This window comes from Cricetulus griseus, chromosome 2 (assembly GCF_003668045.3).
Source record: "Cricetulus griseus strain 17A/GY chromosome 2, alternate assembly CriGri-PICRH-1.0, whole genome shotgun sequence".
NCBI classification, from domain to species: Eukaryota; Metazoa; Chordata; class Mammalia; order Rodentia; family Cricetidae; genus Cricetulus; species Cricetulus griseus.
In genome coordinates, this window is record NC_048595.1 from 24,718,921 (window position 1) to 24,740,400 (window position 21,480).

A 21,480-nucleotide genomic window follows, 5' to 3' on the forward strand; every position below is an offset into this window, starting at 1 on the left:
TCATGCGTTACTGGGAGAAGTGTGGAAGTGTCCCCAGAGAAGGTGGCATTGAAAATGGATCTTCTAAAGGGGTGAGATTTAAACACATGGGGACAGTGACAAAGGCAGAAGACAGGCACAGAAGAGTGAGATGCAGACAGAAACTGGGGGGTGTCAGGTGCAGCTAGAGTTTAGGAGGGAAGAGTGCCAAGGTGAAACATGAGGCTTCAGAGGTAAGGCTTCTGAGGGGTATGAGTCATCCCGAATACACAGGAATACGGGGGCTGTTGGAGAGTTCGGTGGAGCTGGGTGTGTGGCCCACACCTTTAATCCCAGGATTTGAGCAGTAGAGGAGTTTGAGGCTAGCCTGCTCTCCATAGCAAGTTCTAGGACACCCAGGGCCACGTGATGAGAAACAAACAAAAACAAACTTGTGACCCAAAACAAAACAAATAAAGAGTCCTGGGTAGCAGAAAGGTTCTCTTTATCAGAAGAAGTTCCTTGTTCATTCAGGTCAAGGACAAGAGTCTGGTGAGGTATGTGATGCAGGGAACGGATGAGGAAAAGAGAATGCAGAAGGATAAGGCAGCAAGAGGGAGGGGCGGGGGCTTGAGAGTCTGGGGCTGTGTGGACACTGGGAGCTGATGGAAGTGGGGGCACTGCTGAGCTTTCAGTTCACTGCTGCAAGTGGTGGCCTGGAACAGCCCCTGCGCCCAAGTAGCCCAGGGCAGTGCTGACAAGGGAACCAGAACACTTAGACAGGCTCCATGCTCAGGCCAGACACAGGCTGCACTCTTGGTTGTGTGGCAATGCCAGCAAGGCCTCTTGGGTGGCTCCACACTGCCAGGTTGAGGCAGGCCACCTCTCTGGACATTAGTCTTGACCCTGTTCCCTTTCTGATCAAGCCTGTACTTCCAAGATTTTTACATCCTCAATTTAACAGAACTATTTCCACCAACACCAAAACCTGCAGGCTGGGACAGCAAGACTGAAGTCTCTGAAGCAGAGGGAGTTTTCAGGGAGCCATGGTGATTTGCCAGGACAGGAAAGGAGATGGTAACTGGGGTCCCCGGGACAGCGGGAGTTTGGGGAGTAAAGGCGGTACCCAGAGGGAAGATGGTTCCTCATCCCAAGAGCTGCCCTTGATGGCTTTGTCATTAAGCCTGTGGACCATCCCTGCAGCAGAATCCAAGTTCAGTGGCCATCTTCCTCAGGGCCTGCCCATTCAGCTTGTCCACCGACCACACCCATCCCAAGGTCCCTGGCCAACGGAAACGCTCACCCCTTAGTAGAACCTTGAGAATTTCCAGCAGTTCCCACCCTGTCATTCAGTACTGACCGACATCCCGGAAATAGGTGAGGCTGAACCAGAGCTAAGATGACAGAGCCCTCCACCCTGCCTCCCTTAAGTCAGTCAGCCCCTAAGGTTTATGTACCATTCAGGAAGTTAGAAACCCACTGACATAGCTCACATCCAGCCAGCACCCTTTCCCAAGGTACTGATAGCAGTCCTTTGAAGACCTAGAAGGCTCTCCAGGAAACAAGTGAACTTACAACCAGGGATCAGGTGACTATGGGAATTGTAGAAGCAAAAGGCATTCCTGCTGTCTTCAGAACTTCCTAGCTCCACTGCCACTCCAAACCAGATACTTGTATTGGACTTGCTGTTGGCTACAGGGGGTGAAGAACTCAGGGTAATCCTGATCCCACCCTTGATGGCCCCACAATAAGGAAAATCTGTGGCAGTACCTTCTACCCAAAATGAAGGGAGATGCCTACAGGTGCACAGCCAGGAGTCACTGCCAGAGGAAGAAATCAGTAGGGTTCACCCCGTCCCTGAGTTCCAGACAGCTGTCCACAGGGGGTCTGAGCAGACCATAAAGTCCATGCAGATACCAGCAGCTGCCTCAGAGCAACTTGATCAAACTCACCCCCGTCTGAGAAACTCTTACAATGGGGATTAAAACCTTGTCAAAAGAAATATCACATATATGCATACATGTGCATGCATGTATATGCTTGAAGATTGTTTATAATACTTCCTTAGACTAGTTTTTTTTCCCTGGGGCTGTTGTGGACACCTTGGAAAGGTGTAGATGATGACAACCATGAGCTCTCTCTAAGACAAATACACCCCAACATCACGTGTATTTTTTTCAGCTACTTTATGGACCTCTTGCAGTAAGGAAGGCACATCTTAGAGCCAACGGCATCTAAGACTTAACATCTGTAAAATGGTGATGTGTACCCTAAGGATGGCTAGGGTTCTGAACCGCCATTTTACAGATGTTGAAACTGAGTCAGTAGTTTCTCAGGTAGTAAAGGGTAAATATTTGCACCCCCTCCCAAAGCTGGACATTTCTCTAAGCTTGTTTATGGCTCTATGGCAAAATATACAACAAAGCCACAGTTGCCTTGGTTCATTCGGTCTCCATGGCTACACTTGGACCCAGGGTATAAGTGGACCATTCTCTATAAGGTCCTGGGTTGGACCAAGGCTTTTCTAGGGCCCCATCTCTGACCCCGATGTCCTTAGTTAAGCACAAAACCAGAGTCCCCTAGTTCCTTCTGTCATCCACCGGAGATCCTGGTCTATAGATTAATCCAACAGCCACCAGTACCTCTGACTTGGGGGGACTTGAGATTATGACAAGTCCCCACACTCTGGTTCATTGTAGTCAGGTCCCCAACTGTCTCTGCCCCCAACCTTCTGGCCAGACTCCAGCATAGACCTTGGGAGCCTGGTGGCTTTCCGCCATTTCTCCTTAACAAGTAAACTTCTGGCAATTAAAGACAAATGAGTGCAGGGAGGTGAGACAGGATGGAGCAGGAGAAGAAGCAGAGAGAAGAGGGAAGCAGAGGCGGGGGTAGGGGAGAAGGAGGAGGGGGAGGAGGACAAGGGCAGCTAAAGGGAGTGACAGGAAGGAAACAAAATCAACATCCTGGGGACCAGAGTAGCTTGGCTCAAGAAGGAAGATGGAATGTCTGCATCCCACCCCTGAGGCTTACACCCTAAATCCCAGTACTTGTCTCCAGAAGGAAGACGGAGTGTTGGCACACCCCTAAGGCTTACACCCTAAATCTCTTCAGCACAGGCCCACCAGGTGTCTCTCTGGATGTGATGTTCTAGACCATTCCCCAGCACCAGACCTCTTTTCATCTTCCAAACAAGGGTAGCAGGAACAAGTTCTCAAAGACGCAATTAGCCCAAGCAGGGTGCCGCCGTAATTTCCCCACCATCCACAGAGCCAGGACCCAGTTCCCACTTTGCTCTGCCCAGCCAGGTCCAGCACTCTTGGAGGGGCGTATTAGACATGCCCTTTCCTCCTCTTCATCATCTGACCTTGGGAGCCGACCCCCTCCACCCTGATCCAAGCCTGAAGAGACGCCAGAGAGAGAACTGTCTTAGCAGGTGGACGTGAGTCAAAAGGAAAAAAATAAAGAGAGAAATGTGCAGTAATGACTCCCTGGACTGCAGATCGAATGGGAAGTGAGGAGGGAAGAGGAAGGAGGCAATGGAAGGAGAAGGCAGAGGGCAGCCTAGGGCTGCTCATTGGCTGCAGGCCCAGTGACTCCATGCACAGATGGAGGGAGGGAGGGAGGGGCCAAGGAAGTCATCTAGCGGAAGCTAGCTTCCCTATGGTCACAGCTGGTCACAACACCAGAGGTTCAGATCCAAGCATGAGGCCCTATGCCCTGGCACGGGGGGCGGGCCAGCCGACACTTACACACAGACGTCTTCTGGTTGTTGTCTTTGCTGGGCATCAGCTTCACGCCTCGAGACTTCAGTTCAATTTGTTTCTTGACTAGAGAGGACAGAGAAGGAAAGACGGTTGGAGGGGTCGTCTGTGACCTGCACAGGATTCCTGTAGAATGAGGTGTGCCCACTCTTTTGACAATTGTGACTTAACATTTTCATCTGCCACTTGAGAACCACAGAATCCAGCAGCAACAGCAAAAACATTGCCGACAATAGCAACAACAACAACAACAACCTCATCTTAAGTGAGCTTATGATTTCATATTGGGCTTCATTCATGGCTATGCTGGGCTGCATGTGGTCCACATGGGTCACAGGTTGGACACACTGCAAGTCAGATTTATCCTATCTCTTGGCTTGGGATGTCCCATACAGGAAGACTTCCTGTATAGTCAAATAGCAAGGGGTGGCAGGGGCTCTGCCATGAAGGAACAGATCTTCTCTGAGGGAGGCAGGAAAGGGGCTCTGTCACCTTGTGGAGTCTGATGGCCTCTAGACCTGCCAAGGGCTTTCCTGGGAATAAAGTTCTGCTATATTGATGTTCCTGGGTATGACCTAGCATCAGTCTTCTCCTTGTGGAGTGTTTTGTGAGCATCTGCAGCTGGCTAAGTTTGGATCTGGAATGCTCTTCCCCAAACTAAGGGTTCAATTGTCAGCCTGTGACACGCTTGGTAGGTGCTAGAAGCTTCTGCAAGTGGGACTTATGAGAAGGAAGTTAGGCCATTAAGCATGTGTCCTCAGAAGGGCTCTTTAAACTCCAGACTCATTCTATTTCTCTTTTGTTTCCCTGCTTCCATGGTGAGTGGCTCCTCCACGAGGTGCTCCCTCCACCATGGACTGTACTGCCATAGGTCCAACCCACAAATTATAGATGCCTCTTGACATCATGAGCCCAAACAATGCTGTCTTCTTTTTAATTTGATTTGCTATAGCAATGGGAAGTTGACAAGTGCATAGTTCACCCTCTGCATGTTGTTACTCTGTATTTTCTTCCCCTCCCAATTTCTGAGCCAGCCCTGACAGGGAGTGGAAAACTAGGTTAAACTCAAATTGTCGCTATTTCCCATATCATACCATTTGTGATATGGATATTTTATGGTACTGGGAATTAAACCGAGCACTCATGCCTAGCAGGCAAGTACACTCTCTCTCTCTCTCTCTCTCTCTCTCTCTCTCTCTCTCTCTCACACCACACACACACACACACACACACACACACACACACACACACACACACACATATATATATATATATATATATATATATATATATATTTGCCCTGTGGTATAATTTTTTGTAGCATTGCATTGCAGACATGAGATATATTTTTCTTCTATCCCTTGACCTTGAGTTTGGCCACTGGAAACTTGGAGGCCTGGAGTCCAAAGTCTTGAAAAACACCTTCTGGATTAGGTTTCTCTGTTGCATCTTTACCATCATGGGAAGATTTGGATAGCCAGTAGGTCATTCTAGACCCAGTCCATACTAGCTGACTTGGGGGCAGAGGAGGCTGAGTCCTGGAGGTTACTGAGGGATGGAATTTGGGTGGCTACCTGATGGACTAAATAATAGTCTTGGCTCTGTCCATTTGACAGCTCCTCAGGTGTTTGTTGAGTGGCATGCAAAAGACAGATCTCCTGGTAACAAAGGTCCACCCTTCTCCTCATCTGTTCCCCTGGGTCTGGCTTCCCTTGTCTTTAGGGCATTCTCCTGGCCACCAAAGGACTCACTGCGTCTGGTTGTAAACCTTGGTTCAGCTGTACAATTACATCCCCATGTGCCATGTCAGTAGGCCTCTGGGGCTGACTCAACCCTGCTGATCAATGCCCAGCAACAGAAGAGCTGTGTCTAGGTCCTTGCTGTGTGCCAGGCCCTGGGTGTTTTACAAGTTCATTACTGACCTCGTTGGCTCCTTGCTCTCAAGGAGAGCACAGTAGATCCTCCCCAATGTCTACCCTGTGAGCCACTTCCCACAATCTCATCTGTCACCCAAGTTGCTGATACACCTTTTTCCTGGTTGCCATGACTTTTCACCTTCCTCCTTCATCTCTGAGTAGCCTGCTCTTAGCAAAGGGTCAGAGGAAGGCTGGGTTAGCATGAGTCAGGCCATGCTACGTCCATTTCCTATTGGAGCTTTTAGTGGCAATGTGCTCTCCTGGAGCACAAGCCAGAGTCTATAAATGGCCCACAAGGACCATTTACATTACTCCTCCTGGCCTCGCTGGCTTTCTCTTTGACCTCCACCTCTCCTGTTCAGCTTCACAGGCCTCCCTGTGGTTCCCTCAGTGTGCTAGGAATACTGTCTGCCTTGGCTGCCAGCTTCTCCAGAATGCTTCCCCTCATATATCTGTGACTTGTTCCCCATTTCTCCAGAGGCAGTTGGGCAAAACCCCTTTCCTTGGTGAGGCTTCACCCAGAACCCCACTAAAATGGCCCCTCCAGCTCTCTTGGCCATCCTGAGTCCATCTCCTGAGTTTTGTAGCATGCTATGCCATTTTTAGAGTTCTTTAAGGCAGACTCTCACTGTGTAGCCCTAGCTGTCCTGGAACTCATTATGTAGACTAGCCTGGCCTCCAATTCATAGAGATCTGCCTTCTGCCTCCCCAGTGCTGGACTTAAAGGTGTCCATGACCACCATTCCTGGTTCATTTATCATCCCACAGTGCAGTGTAAGGGGGACCAAGGCAAGCCTTCTTATTAGCTGCTGTATTCTCAGTGCCTAAAAGAGTATCCATGACTCCAGGCATCTGTCACTGGGTCCTTAAACTTCCAAATTCCTTTCCTGGTGGCTATTGTGCTTACTTGATAGAAAATAAAACTAGGAATCAAGAAGGGTCAGGTGATTGGAGTTAGAAGATGAGTCCCAGACTTTATGTGACTCTGGCCCCTTAAGTGGTTCCAAGGGTACCACCCACCTTCCCCAGCCTCTTCCTGTCTCCAGTTCAGGTGCTAAAGGCCCAGACACTCAGTTAGTACTAGATGAAACACACCATTTCCCAAACTAAAGTCTACAGTGTCAGTTGCGGAGGGGGTTCTCCCAGTGACCCCACTTCTGGCTAAATAGAAAAGCCGACCAAGGAATTTGTTCCCCCGACATGTGACAGTCTCTGTGGAATGCATGATGAAATGCAGTCACTACCACGGAGTCCCAGTCTCCCTCTGCGCTCTGGAACCTCCTTTATTAATGTGCATTGCTCTCTGTGTGTATCCAGCAGGAAAATTTCCAATGAACACTAACATGGGCACATTATCAAAAGGAGGGCATTAGCAGGGAAACATGCATTATTCAAGCCCGGTTAATACGGTATGGCTGAGATTCAATCATCCCTGGGAGAAACAGAGCTGTCTGAGTGCCATGAGGAAAGTTGAAGTTTCTGTCCCCAAGGCCCAGGGCAACAAGGTGAGTGTGGGAGGTCTCTGGACCAGTGCAGCCCATCTGAAGCATGTCTGCAGAGATGGCTTACCACACCGGACCAAGAGGCAGGGGTGTGGCTGGGGGATTCATTATGGATTCTTAGCTCTGCTTCTAGTGTCTACTGGAGGGAAAGGATGGGGATGAGCAGAGCAGCACAGACACTATTCCCTGGGACCCAGGACACACTGGGTTTCCTTGGAGCTATTGATGGCACATGAGAGCTGTGGACATGAAGAGAGAGGCTGCTTGGAGCAGGGCTGCTCTGCCTCTCTTTTCAAAATTGCATGAGGAAAAGCCCCTCCCCCATCCCTCTACCCTCTTGAGACCCTAGAAGGACTCCTGATTTTGGGGTCTGTGCTGCCTAGTTTTATGTTAACTTGGTGCAAGCTGGGGTTATCTGGAAAGAGGGAACTTCGACAGAGAAAATGTGCCCACCAGGTTGGCCTGTGGGAAAGTCTAGAGGCATTTTCTTGAGTAATGATTGATGAGATAGGGCCCAGGCCACTGTGGATGTTGTCATCCCTGGGAAGGTAAATGAGCAATCCAGAGGGAGCAAGCCAGAAGGAGCACTCCTCCATGGCTTCTACTTCAGTTTCTGCCCCAACTTCCTTCAATGATAGACTATGATGGGTAACCGTTAGCTGAACTATACCCTTTCTTCCCCAAGTTGCTTTTGGTCATAGTGTTCTATCACAGCAACAGAAACCCTACCTAATACAGGACCCACCCACTCTACCCTCCCCAGAAGAACTGCCTAACCCTCAGGCTCAGGGCCTGGTAGCTGTGCTGCCATCAGTAGCGAATGACATCATCCCCCAGCCCAAGTCGGGTCCCTTCTTCCCTTCCCTTCCTTCCCTTCCCTTCCCTTCCCTTCCCTTCCCTTCCCTTCCCTTCCCTTCCCTTCCCTTGCCTTGCCTTGCCTTCCCTTCCCTTATTATTCCTTCCCTTCCCTTCCCTCTCTTCCTTTCCTTAATTCCTACTTTTACTACAGGACAGAGTTTACCAAGGTGATGAGTGCTAAATGAGAAGGAATCTAAAAAGTCAGTGTATATATTAACTTTGTTATTGTTTACTCCTTGGAGCCGGGTCTCTAGGCTTGCACCATCCATGATACCTTGAGGGCATCAAGATGTCAGTGGACACACATCAGAATCTATGGGCAAAATTTTGCTCTCATAGCCTGGGAAGTACAGGAGTCACAACTGTTTGAGTAGATGTTTCTCATTCCAGTCACAGAATCTATAAAAGATGCCCATCCAGGCTCAGTTGGCCCAGGCCTGGGCTCTGGGAGGTAGAGCCTACAGCTGGCCCACACGATGTGGGAGCTGATGAATGGGTCAGTGTTACTGTCTGTACATACACATCTCTGGGAAGGCTCATGAAGCTCAGGGTGCTAGCTGACAGTGCTGACTTTAGGTGGTAGGCCATGGGTCCTCTCCTTAGAGTCTGCATCTTGTACCAAACCCTTCCTGGGAGTCTCTCTCTGCTTCCTGAGCACCGTGAGGTGGGTGGCTTTGCTCCATCATGTCTCCACAGTGATGGTCAGCCTCACCTTAGGCCCTCAGGGATGGGGCCAGTGGACTACAGGCTGAAACCTTTGAATGGTGAACAAATATAAATCTTTTATCCCTGAGACTTTTATTTTATCACAGCAACAAACATCTAAACAGAAATAGCTCTGAAGAAGCAGGGTTGTTACAGTGGGGTCAGGAGCCTATGGACCTAGCTTGGGGAGGGAATGTAGAGGAGTTTGGAGGAACAGGCTGGGAAGCCCAGGATGCTGTGAGCAGAGTTCAATGGGAAGATCTGATGGAGCTCAGAAGATAGTCAATGTAGATAGGACCTCTACTGAGGACATCCATGTTACACTGTGGTAATGAAGTCTCTCTGTCCTCATGCTGTTCAGGTTTAAGGCTCTGGGGTGGGACCCACTGCTTTTCCTTGGTTGAATGGCAGTTGTATCATGTTGGATGGAACTAAGAACTTGTTATTGCTTTTATTTAAAGATTAGGGGTGGTTTAATGACATATTGAGAGACATGTGGGAGACTGGAACAGCACGCTGCTGAGTGGCTGTGTGGGCATCTCCAGACAAGATTAGAGTGTGAGGGCTCTGATCTAGTGGATGATTTTGTCCACTGATGGATTTCAAGTCTGAATGGATTACTGGGAGGTTGGAACTACAAGAGTTGGGGCTTATGTGGAGGAATTGGGTTCCTAAGGCCACGCCTTTAAAAGGTACAGCTTGGCCTTGGCCCACTGCTGTTATCCTCTTTTCCCAGACTGCTTGAGGCCGCCTCTCCACCATACACTCCCGCCACTGTGCCCCAGTCCCAGAATGATGGAGTCAGAGGCCTTTGAGCCAAAATAAATCTTCCTTTTAAGTTGTTCCTCTTGGGTATTTGTCTAAGACAGTCGGGAATGTAGATCTAGGCAAGATTTATATCACCAGGGACATCAGCATCAAAGACTCACCTTTGTATGCCGGGGTCTCAGTTTCAAGGATGCCAGGGACAGAGTCATGCCTTAGGTTTTGTATAAAGCAAAACAGCCTGCTCAGATGGGTGAAACATGGCATACAGGGGGAAATTATCCACAAAATGAGCTCACTGATGAACTGTCTCAGAAGATCCAAGTGGACCAGGGTGTCAAGGTGGAGGGTCCAAGCACGGAGCAGGTGTCCCTATAGAGCCCCCCAAGAGTACAAGTTCAGGCCCAGCCAGAAAGGAGGGTCAAATGAATAGTTGGATAAATCATAAGGACTTTGAGAGTTCCTGGGGTGCATTCATTCATATTGCCTATACATTCATTCGTTAGTGGTTATGCCTGCAAACATATGCCACTGAGTTATATTCAGACATTAGTTGCTAGAAAGAGAGTCTTATCTAAGGGGCTGGGGAGATGGCTCAGTGGTTAGACTGCTTACTGTGCAAGTAAGTTCAGATCCTAGAACCCACATAAATGCCAGGGATGTTATGTTACCTCATCTTAATTCTAGCCCTAGGAAACAGAGACAGGGGATCCCCAGAGCAAGCTGGCTAGCTAGATTACACATATCAGTGAATTTGGGTTTGATTGAGAGATGCTGTCTCCATGAAGAATGTGGAAGAGTGATGAAGGAAGATTCGGGCATCAACCTTAGGCCTTCATAAGTAGACATCCACAGGTACGTGTGCAAACACATACATATATGTGTGAACATGCATATAAACACTGTGCACAGAGACATATGAAAAGAAGGGGAAAATAAGAAAGATTGTATAGTCATTAATGAAGTAAAGAAAAGGTACAGCCTGGGTGCTGGGCTGGTGTTTCTCAATACACTCAAAAGCACATCCCATGGTACACAGATGCATACAGATGTCATCGACACACATATGGTCATTGATGTCTGCAACCAGAACCCTCATGAGCACACATGTGAGCCCATGGCTAAAGATATTCACACAGAAAATGCAAGTCACACATGGATATGCGATTTCTCATTGTAGGTGCAGAGTCAGGACTCCCAAGAGAGCCATGCCAGCTCTAACCAGGTGATGGAAATCCTAGTAGGTACATCCATCTCCTCCGAATGAGAATGGCTACAGAAGACTGCCAGTCTGCCCTGCTCATCCTTTCCATTCTTGTTAATTACAAGACATTTTCCTGCTGTCATAAAGGTTAGTGGGACTCATGGCATGCAGAGAGCAGGAGGAATCTCTAGTCTGAAGCTCATGTTATCAGACTGAACTAACAGGAGACAAGGGTGTCTTAGGGAAGAGGGAAGCCCGGCTTCTCCCCACAGCTCTGGGAGTGCAGACATAGACAGCCTGTGCCTGTGGATTCAGACTCAGAATCCTTGGTTGCAGCTGGCTGTCCTGTTGACGAAGTCAACCCTAGCTCCCTTGTGACCACGCTTCTCACATTGATGGCTCGCCCTCTGAGGGGTTCTCCAACCCTTCCTGCAAGGGTCTCAGACACTCCTGTTTAATCTTACCCTCTCTTGATTAGATTTTGTTTTGCTCCCTTGAGTTTATTTCTTGAAAGCTGCCTAGGGCAGTAGTTTGAGAACTGAGTTCTGATCTCCTCTTTTGGGGACAGGAGAAGGATGTGTTTGCATCCTATATCTCCCCTCCCCCTCCCCCACTGCCTTGCTCCGTCACCAGTTCTATGGAACCACCTCAACTACTCACATCCTTTGCTAGGGGAGGCTGGTGTCCAGAATGCTAGCTTTTCAATTCAGACTGGCACTTAAGGTGTGACATGCAGGACAGATGCCTGAGGTCTAAACTATAGGATGTGGACCTAGCAGTTGCGGCAGCCACCTCATTGGAATCAAAAGGAAGAATGGTGATTTGTGAATGGAGCTGGCATTGTCTCTAGGCCAACTGACTCATAGGATGAATACAAACTATAAGCTCCAGACTTGACGAAGAAGGGGCTAGACAGACTATCATTGCACTGCACTGGCATGCATAGTTGAATGGAAGCATCAGTACAGAGGTGCTCGTCTGGTAGAAACCAGGACAGGTGTCATAATAGATGCCAACACCATATTTAAAGAACTTAAGGTTCAACCCAACCTGGGACATTCCCCAAAGAGAGGGTTCATAGTACCACAATGTCTGCAAATGCAGATAGGGGAATTAGTGGCATCACTTTTGATGTTAACCCCAGAGGTTGGCAGGGTATCAGCATAGCAAAGGACATAAAAATGTTGAATGGTAAGTTAGGAAATGAAAGCACAGAAGAAAACTAGACACCACCTCCCACTCCACACACAGTCCATCTGAAAAAAAAAAATCAGAGAAGCGAGCATCAGGATGCTTAGCTTTCCAGGGCCCAGTGCACTGGACTGTCTTGAAATTGACAATGGCCATCAAAAGTGTGTGGTTATACTGTCAGAGGTCTCTTGGATAAAATTTAACTTGATGTTCCAGCAATCAATACTCTAAGGTCAGACACGAACTGTCCGTGTCCCACTGGCCACAAGAAGCAGAGAACAGTTATGAATATGGGTTAAGAAAAATCATAAGCTTACTTAAGACATAATGAGATTTTTTTGTTGTGATTTTTTTGTAACTTCATTTACATGTCAAAAGGCTGGACATGCTTGCTAGGCTCTGATGACACAGAAATCACTAGCAAAGCGATGACTGATGGTGTGGTGTTTGGAAAAGAGGGCATAGCCCTGAATCATGAAGGTCTTAGGGAAAGTGAGAGAGGCACATTCTTACACAGAAAAGGTGACGAGACTCAAACTTAGAAGCAGATGCGGAAATGCTCAGCAGTGAGACTTTGCTACTAATATCCCACGACAAAGGAAAACTAAGGACTCAGGGGACATTGGGCAAAATGTCAGTGCAGTAGCTGTGCTGAAGGCTGATGGTGACAGGGAAGGAGCTGGAGAGAAGTAGACACAGGTAGACTGAAGGCTGTAGGATTGGTGGATGGAAAAGCTCCTATCAGGGTGCCCTGGTGTCCTGAAGAACAAACAGCTGTGAGAAATAATGCAGAGAGCAACCGAGGCCTGACACAAACCATTGCTAAGAAGGCAACTGTTGGGAGGGTCACTGATAACTGAGAAAATTATGCAAAGCTTCTCAGAGCTGGCTACACATGATGTTTGGAGGTGTTTCCACCTCTCTGACAGAGAGTCTCATGGTGGTCCAGCTGAGGTTCTGAGGAATGCATTATTGGATGCTGTTTGTGTGACCTCTTGTTTAACCACTAAACACTGTGTGGCTACTAGACTTTCTGAAGGGAAGGGGACCCCCAACCCTTGCATGGTATAAGGCACTCTGTGTGTGTGTGTGTGTGTGTGTGTGTGTGTGTGTGTGTGTGTGTGTGTGTGTGTGTTTTACAGAAGCCAGATGTTGGAAGTTTTCCTCCACCTTATTCTTTGAGACAGTGTCTCTCACTGAATCTTGAGCCCATTGATTGGCTAGACTGGTTGGCCAATGAGCTCTGAGATCGATTTCCTCTCCCTCCCTCTCCCTCAAGTTCTGGGGTTATAGCTGGGTACCACTGTACCTGCCTATTACATGGGAATCCCAACTCAGGTCCGCAGACTTGACTGAGCCATCTCCCAGCACAACAGTTCCTACAATAATGTCTTTGTAATTATGGATGGGCTGTGTGGCAGCCTTCACAAACAACTTCAAAGAATTCCACTGCAAAAGTGACCAGAGGGAATATGCTTAAGTGACTTGGTTTCATCATCAGTTCCTATTTCAGTGGCCTGTCTGGGCTGTCATCTCCATTTGGAACATCTTTCTTTCATTTGCTATCTGACTACGTTTTACTGGCAGGGAGCCAGAGCCTTGATCACCCTAAATAGAGGTGGCAGCGTTCCTTGGGTTGAAATTTAGGGCTGAACAAAAAGGAGAGAGCAGGCTAAGCATCTGCATTTGTCGTTCTCTCTCTGCTTCCTTACTGCAGGGTAGCCATGACATCACTGCTATGATGGGCTCTATCTCCAACTGTGAGCCAGAATAAGTCCTTCCTTCCCTAAGTTGCTTCTCTTGCCTGTTTTGTTACAGCAACAAGAAACAACTAATACTGGCTGCTCCCAAAACCCAGGCTTCTGGGCTATAAGTGATATGCTTTCAAGTGGATACAGACATTCTACTGATGACTGAGAGCAGTTGCAAGGCATCTAGAAGGCAGAAGAGACCACAGTTGACACTAAGGAATGTCTTCCATCTCTGGGCCACCAGGGTTCACGTGGAAAGACAGGCAATGGGAAGGTTGGTGGAATACAGGCTGGGGATTGCCTCCTGTCTCTGCCCCATTGGAAGCTGAGGTTACAGGCCCTGCCTGGGTTTTTTCAAGGTGCTGGGGATTTGAACCCAGGTTCTCATGCTTGCATGATGGGTGCTCTTACCCACTGAGCAATCTCCCCAGTCTCATATCACTATTCTATTTCTCCTTTTCTTTCAACTGTCTCAAAGCATGGAACCCATTCCTTGTTCAGGAGCCTTTCTAAGGCAGATGCAGGCTGGACTAGAGTTGCTACTGAGGCATATAAAAATGGCTATGATGCCTTCCACGTGGCAGGTGCAGACTGTCTGGACATTCTCTACCCAGAGTGCTTTGGCCTACTGTATCTGCCATCTGTTTGAGGACCACCTTGGGTTACTACCTCTTTCTTATTTTTGGTTTTGCCTTATTTTTGTTTGTTTTCTGCCCTGTTATAAGTTCCTCCAGCAAAACTAATTCTCCCATTGTATCGAATCTGAGAGTTCTTAATCCGGCCCAACGGCCGTTCTCATTGTGCTGAAGGGAAGGCACAGGTTTACATCTGTGTTCATCTTTAAATTCATCTCTCAGGAGTGAAGCAGAACCTCACACACTCATCCTTCTGTGCCAGCATGTAGTTATGTCTCACAGAGAACACCATGAACTGCAGCAAGATCACCCCTGCTCTGGTAGCCAGTTAGAGCTGAGCCTGGTAGAGTTCAGACCATCTAACACTGTGATACTAGCTGAAATTGTGCCTTGGTCATGAACACAACTAAACTCTCTGATAATTGTTACCATCATTGCAATTCTTGCTATATGTATGCTGTGTGCATGTGTATTTGCATGTATTTGTGCAAATGTGTGCATGAGTGTGGAGAGCAGACATTCATGACAAATGTCTTCCTAACTCACTCTCCACCTTATTTTTTATTTACTGAGGTAGGGTCTATCACTTGAACCCAAGGATTGCTAGTTTGGTCAACTAGCCTGTTTGTTCAAGGGACCTACTGTTTCTACCACTTGGGAAAACAGGTGGGAGGCCATATCGATTTAACATTCATGTGAGCTCTGATTCCAGTCTCACACTTGCATAGCAAGTACTTTACCCCGAGTCACTCCAAGCCTCATCATCATCACCACTACCTCATCATCATCACACCACTACCTCATCATCATCATCACCACAACCACCATCATCATCATTACCATCATCATCATCATCATCATCATCATCACCACCACAACCACCATCATCATCACCATCATCATCATCATCACCACTACCTCATCATCATCATCACCACAACCACCATCATCATCATCACCATCATCATCATCACCACCACCACCTCCATCACCAGCACCACCACCATTAGAAAAAGTGGGCTCTGGGGTCACTAAGCAATACACATCCATACTAAGTCTCCCTGGGCTGGGATGCAATAAATAAAACCTTGTGCCTGTGGTATACCAGTGTTGGGTCATGCTCTGTGCTCTTGTGAAAATGGAACTGCTAATACACCTATTTCATGCAAACATGTTAAGGATAAAACATAGTCAGCTGGGACCAAGTACCTATGACCTTGGTAGCCCTGAGATACAGCATCACAAAAGTCCCATAGGGGAGGGTTAGGGGACACACACTGGAGGGCAAAGTTTTAAGAAGGACATGCCTGAAGAAGAGCTTCTTAGATTTGGAGACATTCTCTACTTCAGACGAAATTAAGTTAGAGGTTGCAGCTAGCATTATAAAATGGAAGCGAAATGCTCAGGTTGCCTTACACCCAGACCAAAAAACCTATAAGGTGAAGGCTCTGTAGGTTGTGATTGGAAAACTGCACACACACACACACACACACACACACACACACACACACACACACACACGGTGGGGTGTGATTCACAGACCAAAGTTTCAAAGTCACTGAACAGACAGACATAAGGAGACAGCTAAGAACAAAGCCTGTGATTTTATGGATAAACTCATAAAGGCTTGTAGGTGAATTCCAGTGTCATCATGTAGGTATGTGTTGTGTGCTCTTGGGCTGGTGCCACACCTTCTCTGCTAAAAGGAAGGCCACTGTGCAGTGGGGAGAAGGTTGACTTGCACGGAGTCTAGCACACAGCAGATATTCAACAGCCACACAGTAGCTATGCAGCAAGCACACAGTAGGGATGCAATCACATGACCCGGAGACTGCTGGGTGCACGATCTTGAAGCTCTGGCTTGCCACTGAGCCTTCACTTATCACAGCGACATTGGGAGACTCAAGAACCTGAACTATCAGGCATATCCAGCACTTATTTAATCGGAGATTAAGCTCTGCTTTTCTATTTTGGAGAACATGACAGGAAGATACAGGTGGCTGCCTCTCTCACTCAGGCTGGGTCGCAATGGTGGGATATACTGTTTCCAGGAAGGCCAGGCTCTGTGAGGCAGGCCTTCAGGCCTAGTGGGCTTCTGGTTTAATTATTATTTTTTATTTTTATATATTGCAAAAGTTTCCTTTAATGTAGGCAGAGGGAACGAGGCCACTCATGAAGCCCAGATATGATGATATGGTTCCCACAACTGCAGCTTTTACCCTAGACTCCATTGTGTCTATCAGTTTTAAATACTGTCTCAAACTACAGGCAAGGTTTTGGGGCATGTCTGGTCCCCTGCCATGCATTGCCTGAATACCTACCTCACCTTCCTTCAGGTGTGGGAGTGTGACCCCCTTTCTGGATTAACCCATTCCTCTTTTAGCAGTGCTTCTGGGGTCCAGAAACCTTCATTATTGGAGCATAAATGTCCTTACCTATGGTTTCCATGTGTCTCTCCTGCTCTGAGCTCTCACCCAGATTGGAGGCGGGAAGTAAGCAGGCATTCTCCCTAAAGGGATTTTGCCTGTGTTTGCAATAAGGCTGTGCTCTAGATAGAATGAAGGAGAGTGGAGGTGTGGGGAGCCTCCTGACTGTGGAGGAGATCGGCGAACAACCGCTGAGAAGATACAGAGTGCTGGCTCAGAAGACTGGAGTTGTGGGGAGGGTGGCAGGCAAACTGGCTTCTCTCGATGTAAAAAGAACTGCAGTCAGTATCTACTTCACAGTGATGCTGAGGAGCAATGGGCATACCTTCCTAGTTCTTCACACCGGGCCTGACTCTTAGCACTAATCATGATGGTGACCCTGGCCTGAAGAGTGACAGTCAGGCCTGAGAACTGTCACACACAGAACAGTGACACAGTACCTGGGAACTACCACTCTGGTGGCTTAAAGCTACCTGGACAGGTGCAAAGATGCAGGCATGGAGACCTCTGGGTCCACAAATGTAATTGACTCAAGACAATGATGCCCGAAGCCATGTACGGGTCCCAGAGTGAGGGACTGAGACCCTAAGGTCACTCCTGTGACTTCTTTTACTTCTGTTAGAGGAAGCCCCAGCTTGGTTATGCTTACCTTGATACTGGGCGCTGAAGCCACGCTGCCGGTGGTTGCCATCTGATGTGAAGTGTAGTCGCAGCCAATTCTTGCTGCTGATGACGGGGGCTGGGAGGCTGGCTCCAGTAAACCTGGGTGGACAGGACACAGAGGGGTCAGGAGCAAAACTCAGGTGTCTACTCATCATCTGTAGCAGGAGGTGAGTTCCTCCCATTCTAGAAGCCTGTGGTCTGTGCAGCAAGAGGCATTTCCAAGCAAATTATGTCTGCATTCCTGATTCCCCAAATCCCACCAGACACCCAGGGTCTGAGACACCTCCAGAAGGCTAGGCGCCAAGTTGAGCACCCTCTCTGAACAACCCAGCGGCATTCTACTGCCTTTCCTACTGGGTTTCGCTGTCTTCTGCCTGGACTGTGTCACCTGTTTCCCTTCCTCCTGCACTATACTGTCACTTCCCAGGAATCTAGGAAGTCCCTGAAATAGCCCAGCCCCAGGAAATTGTTCCCAATCTTCCAGACTTGAAAGCCACAGAGGTCTGGGCTTAGACGCAGATCAAGGTGTCCCTATTGTTACCTTGTACCCAGCACCAGACCTTTCTAAGTGAGAAGCCCCGCTCCCAAGTCTGTAGGGCTAAGTGAGCAAATTTCTGGGCACTAAGACCATCCCAGAACCCACAGCCGCTCCTTCCCTATCCTAGCATACTACAGAGGCCAACTCCAATCATAATTCTGCCACGTCTCCTAAAGATCACCTCTCAATGAGAGGCAGAATAGGGAACAGGGAATAGCAGCTGGATCTAGGGAGAACCAGATACCTGCACTGTGAGACCCTCAAGAAAGTCACTTAAACCCTTGGAGACTCTGTGACTTGATCTATGGAGTAGGACTACTGGTATCCCCTCCCCAGGGTTGCAGGGACTCCACAAGATGATACTCTGCAAAGAACCTGATGTCCCTAACAGCAGCAGACTCTTGGGAATGGCATCTGTTAATTATTCTCACCTGGATGCTCAGAGCCCAAGATGACACTCAGTACAAAGCAGGCATGTCAGGGTGCCAGTCTGAGAAATATTCCTTATTCAAGTGATAGCAGGCAGTGGAGAAACCAATAAGTAGCCCTAGAGGTTGGTACAAGGGATAGGGATGGGATAGTGGGGGGCGGGGGGAGGCACTCATTATCACTCCCCGTCCTGGAGTGGAGGAAACAGGAAACACCCTTAACTATAGGGTTGCATGGCAAAAGCCAGGTCTTCACGTGGTTTGGGCAAAGCTCAACAGGAAGGAGCAAGGAAGGAAAAACCAGAGCACACTTTTTTGCCCTCCTCCAAGTCCCTGCTGCGGATGCTCCTGTTGATCTAGTTGGAAACTCTATGCAAGAGTGATGCTTGCCCAGACAGAGGGGAAAGAGGAGAAGGCAAGAGACGGAGGCTCAGAGGGGCAGACACTAGAGAGGCAGCAGAATGGCTTTCTATACATATACGTTAAACAAAAGATTTAACCGAGGAGTCGGATACCCTCTGAACTGGATTTTTACTATCATGAAAATGCTGACACACACAAAACTCGAGGAATATAACCCATAGTGCTTGGGCAGGAACTATTATAGAAACCAATTATTGTATTTCATCAGATCCCATTTAAAATAGTTTATTACAGGGTGAGTCATTTAAGTTTTCTAAGGAGCCTCAATTGGTATCGTGGGCTCCCCCACCCTAGGCCAAATTCAATTCTAGCTCAATGACAGAGCTTGGAGGCTATTTACATACGGAAGTAGAACTAGAGAAAATTCACCTGAATAATTCAGAACCCACGGCTGCTTCTTAAAAAAAGGTAAGGAGGGGGTAGTCTAGCAGTCCAGAGTATAATTGGAAGTTGGGGCAGGGAACTTCCTAGCTCAGAGGTGAAGTGGGAACGATGCTTGGCTTCCTATGTATAGCTATCCTATGGGTACCTGGCACCTGGCACCTTATAGCTGGTCCATCTCTTCCCAGGCTGCAAGGCTCCCTCCCTCCTCTTACTCCTCCCCCTCTCTCTCTCACCCACCCCCGTGTGTGTGTGTGTGTGTGTGTGTGTGCGCGTGCGTGCGTGCGTGCGTGCGTGCGTGCGTGTGTGTGTGTGTGTGTGTGTGTGTGTGTGTACTCAGCTCTGCCCCCTGTCTTTCCAAGCATACGTGTTGAGCATTTGAGGTTGCTCTTGGACCTATCACAGAACCGAGGGCTTATGTGTCAGGAGAGGTGGTGCTGGAGTTGGCTCAAAGCTTTTACCAGAACTAACCACAGTGGCTCCCTCCTGGGCTAGTCAGGAAGACTATTGGGAGTTTGAGGCCAGCCTGAGCTGCACAGCAAGAGAACTTGGTTGCCAAAAACCAAAAAGCAAAAGCAACATTTTCTTTCCATACCGGTAAGTACAAAGATACTGGTAAACCTTCAGGCCGACTTCATACTGAGCCACAAGAGTGAAGATTTACAGGACTCAGAGGTGGTAACAAAGAGAGAGAGTGGTCTGTGGTGTAGGTCAGGAGGGTAGACCACGATTACGGAGAGTGAGTTAGACAGCATGGGCCGTGAGTGAGTATCATGAGGCCTGTGAATGTGGACCGTAAGCGTGGAAGGCACAGTGCAGTCTCACTCACTGGAACTCTGGGAAAGATGAACGTTTAGTGAAAGGAAGTGGACCTGCGGGAGCCAGAGCTGGGCTGAGAGTTGTCAATGGATCCTACCTGTCTGAGCAGGAAGGAAATGGTCTGGATGTTGGCTCTGTTAACTGAATGGGAAGTTTTACCAGCCATCCAATGAGTTGCACATTCACGACTGGGAGTTTGATTTTATGTAAATGACCCCTTAACGGTGTTCATTAAGAAGGAAACAAAGCAAAAGGAATCCTCAGTGACTCCTGTCCTCAGAGTAAGGTCCACACCTCGGACCCCCACGGACTTCAGGAAAGCCACCCTTCCCGCTTCCGCCTCTCCCTCTTGTTTCTTATGCTCTAAACACATGGACTCCTTGGTGTGACCACCTGCCCAGGCCTGCTTCTGTCCCAGGACCTTTGCACTCAACCAGTTCCCCCTGTCTGCCATGCTGGCTTTCCTTCTGGACCTCTGGCTGGCTCTCACATCCTCAAGCTGTCAAGCAAGTGTCAGATTCTCAGAGGATCCTTCCTCTTCCTGATCTGTCCCCTCCTGGCTTTCAGCCTGAACACACACACACACACACACACACACACACACACACACACACACACACACAGAGAGAGAGAGAGAGAGAGAGAGAGAGAGAGAGAGAGAGAGAGAGAGAGAGAGAGAGAGAGAGACAATGCACTCTGTTACTAGTCAAGCAGGAAAGCTTTGTAGGTTGGAATAACACTGTTACTGAGTGTTACATACACTGTTACATGAGTGTCTCCATCTACAGATTTGTGTTTTTTCTAGTCTTTCCCACTGGGCCACCTGGCATTACAGAGAGGTAAAGGAATCCACTCAGCATCACACAGCACTTAATGGCAGAGGTGAGATTATAACCTAGACCATCTCATTTGGAGTCTGGGCACTCAGCCAGCGAGGTACCGTCACATACTCACAACCATGGAACAGTCTAGGCAGAATTCCATCCTGTGTCTTCCCAATTCTCCTTCTACCCTCCAGGATCCTCTTTAAATTTGTTCCCTCTTAGAATCATAATTAAAGGAGAGAAACACAAAAGAAGAGGCTCCCCCTTCAAACCTTTCTGTCCACATTAACTTCTCTCTGGGGGGCCTTGGGAATTCCAAGCTTGCCCAGTAAATCGCTACTGCAGTACTACATAAAATGTATTTAAGCAATTACACTCGAGGTTTTTTTTTCTTTTTGGTAAATTGACTCCTGTTAAATGGGGCTTCATTAATGGAATCTGGCTTGGGGAGAATTAAAAAAAAATCACTCCCTTTAATGCCCACAGTTGATTAGGGGGAGAGTGGCTTGGAGCACCTCTGCAGAATGTGCTCAGCCTTGCTCCTGGCAGCAGGAAGGTGGTTTGTGAAAGCATTCCTTCATGGAAGCTTCTTGTGCATTCAGGGTACTGGGGTGCTGAGAGATGTCCCATCCAAATGGCAACAATGAGTCCCCAGGCACTGCTGCCTGTCAGCAGAGACACAGGAGGCTGGTTTAAATGCCAGCATCCCTGAAAACTGCCAGTCCTAGGGGA

The 21,480-nt window shown here is 48.3% G+C and overlaps 1 protein-coding gene across 1 annotated transcript in view; it reads right to left on the reverse strand.

The window, feature by feature from the left end:
* The window catches only part of Csmd2 (CUB and Sushi multiple domains 2), a 552,860-nt gene that overhangs the window by 257,091 nt on the left and 274,289 nt on the right, over nucleotides 1–21,480 (reverse strand). Inside the window, exons 6-7 of the mRNA XM_035438911.1 lie at nucleotides 17,322–17,434; nucleotides 3,708–3,785 (exon numbers count right to left, since the gene is read on the reverse strand). Of these exons, the coding sequence (XP_035294802.1) occupies nucleotides 3,708–3,785; nucleotides 17,322–17,434 (191 nt within the window). The remainder of the gene's footprint in view (nucleotides 1–3,707; nucleotides 3,786–17,321; nucleotides 17,435–21,480) is intronic.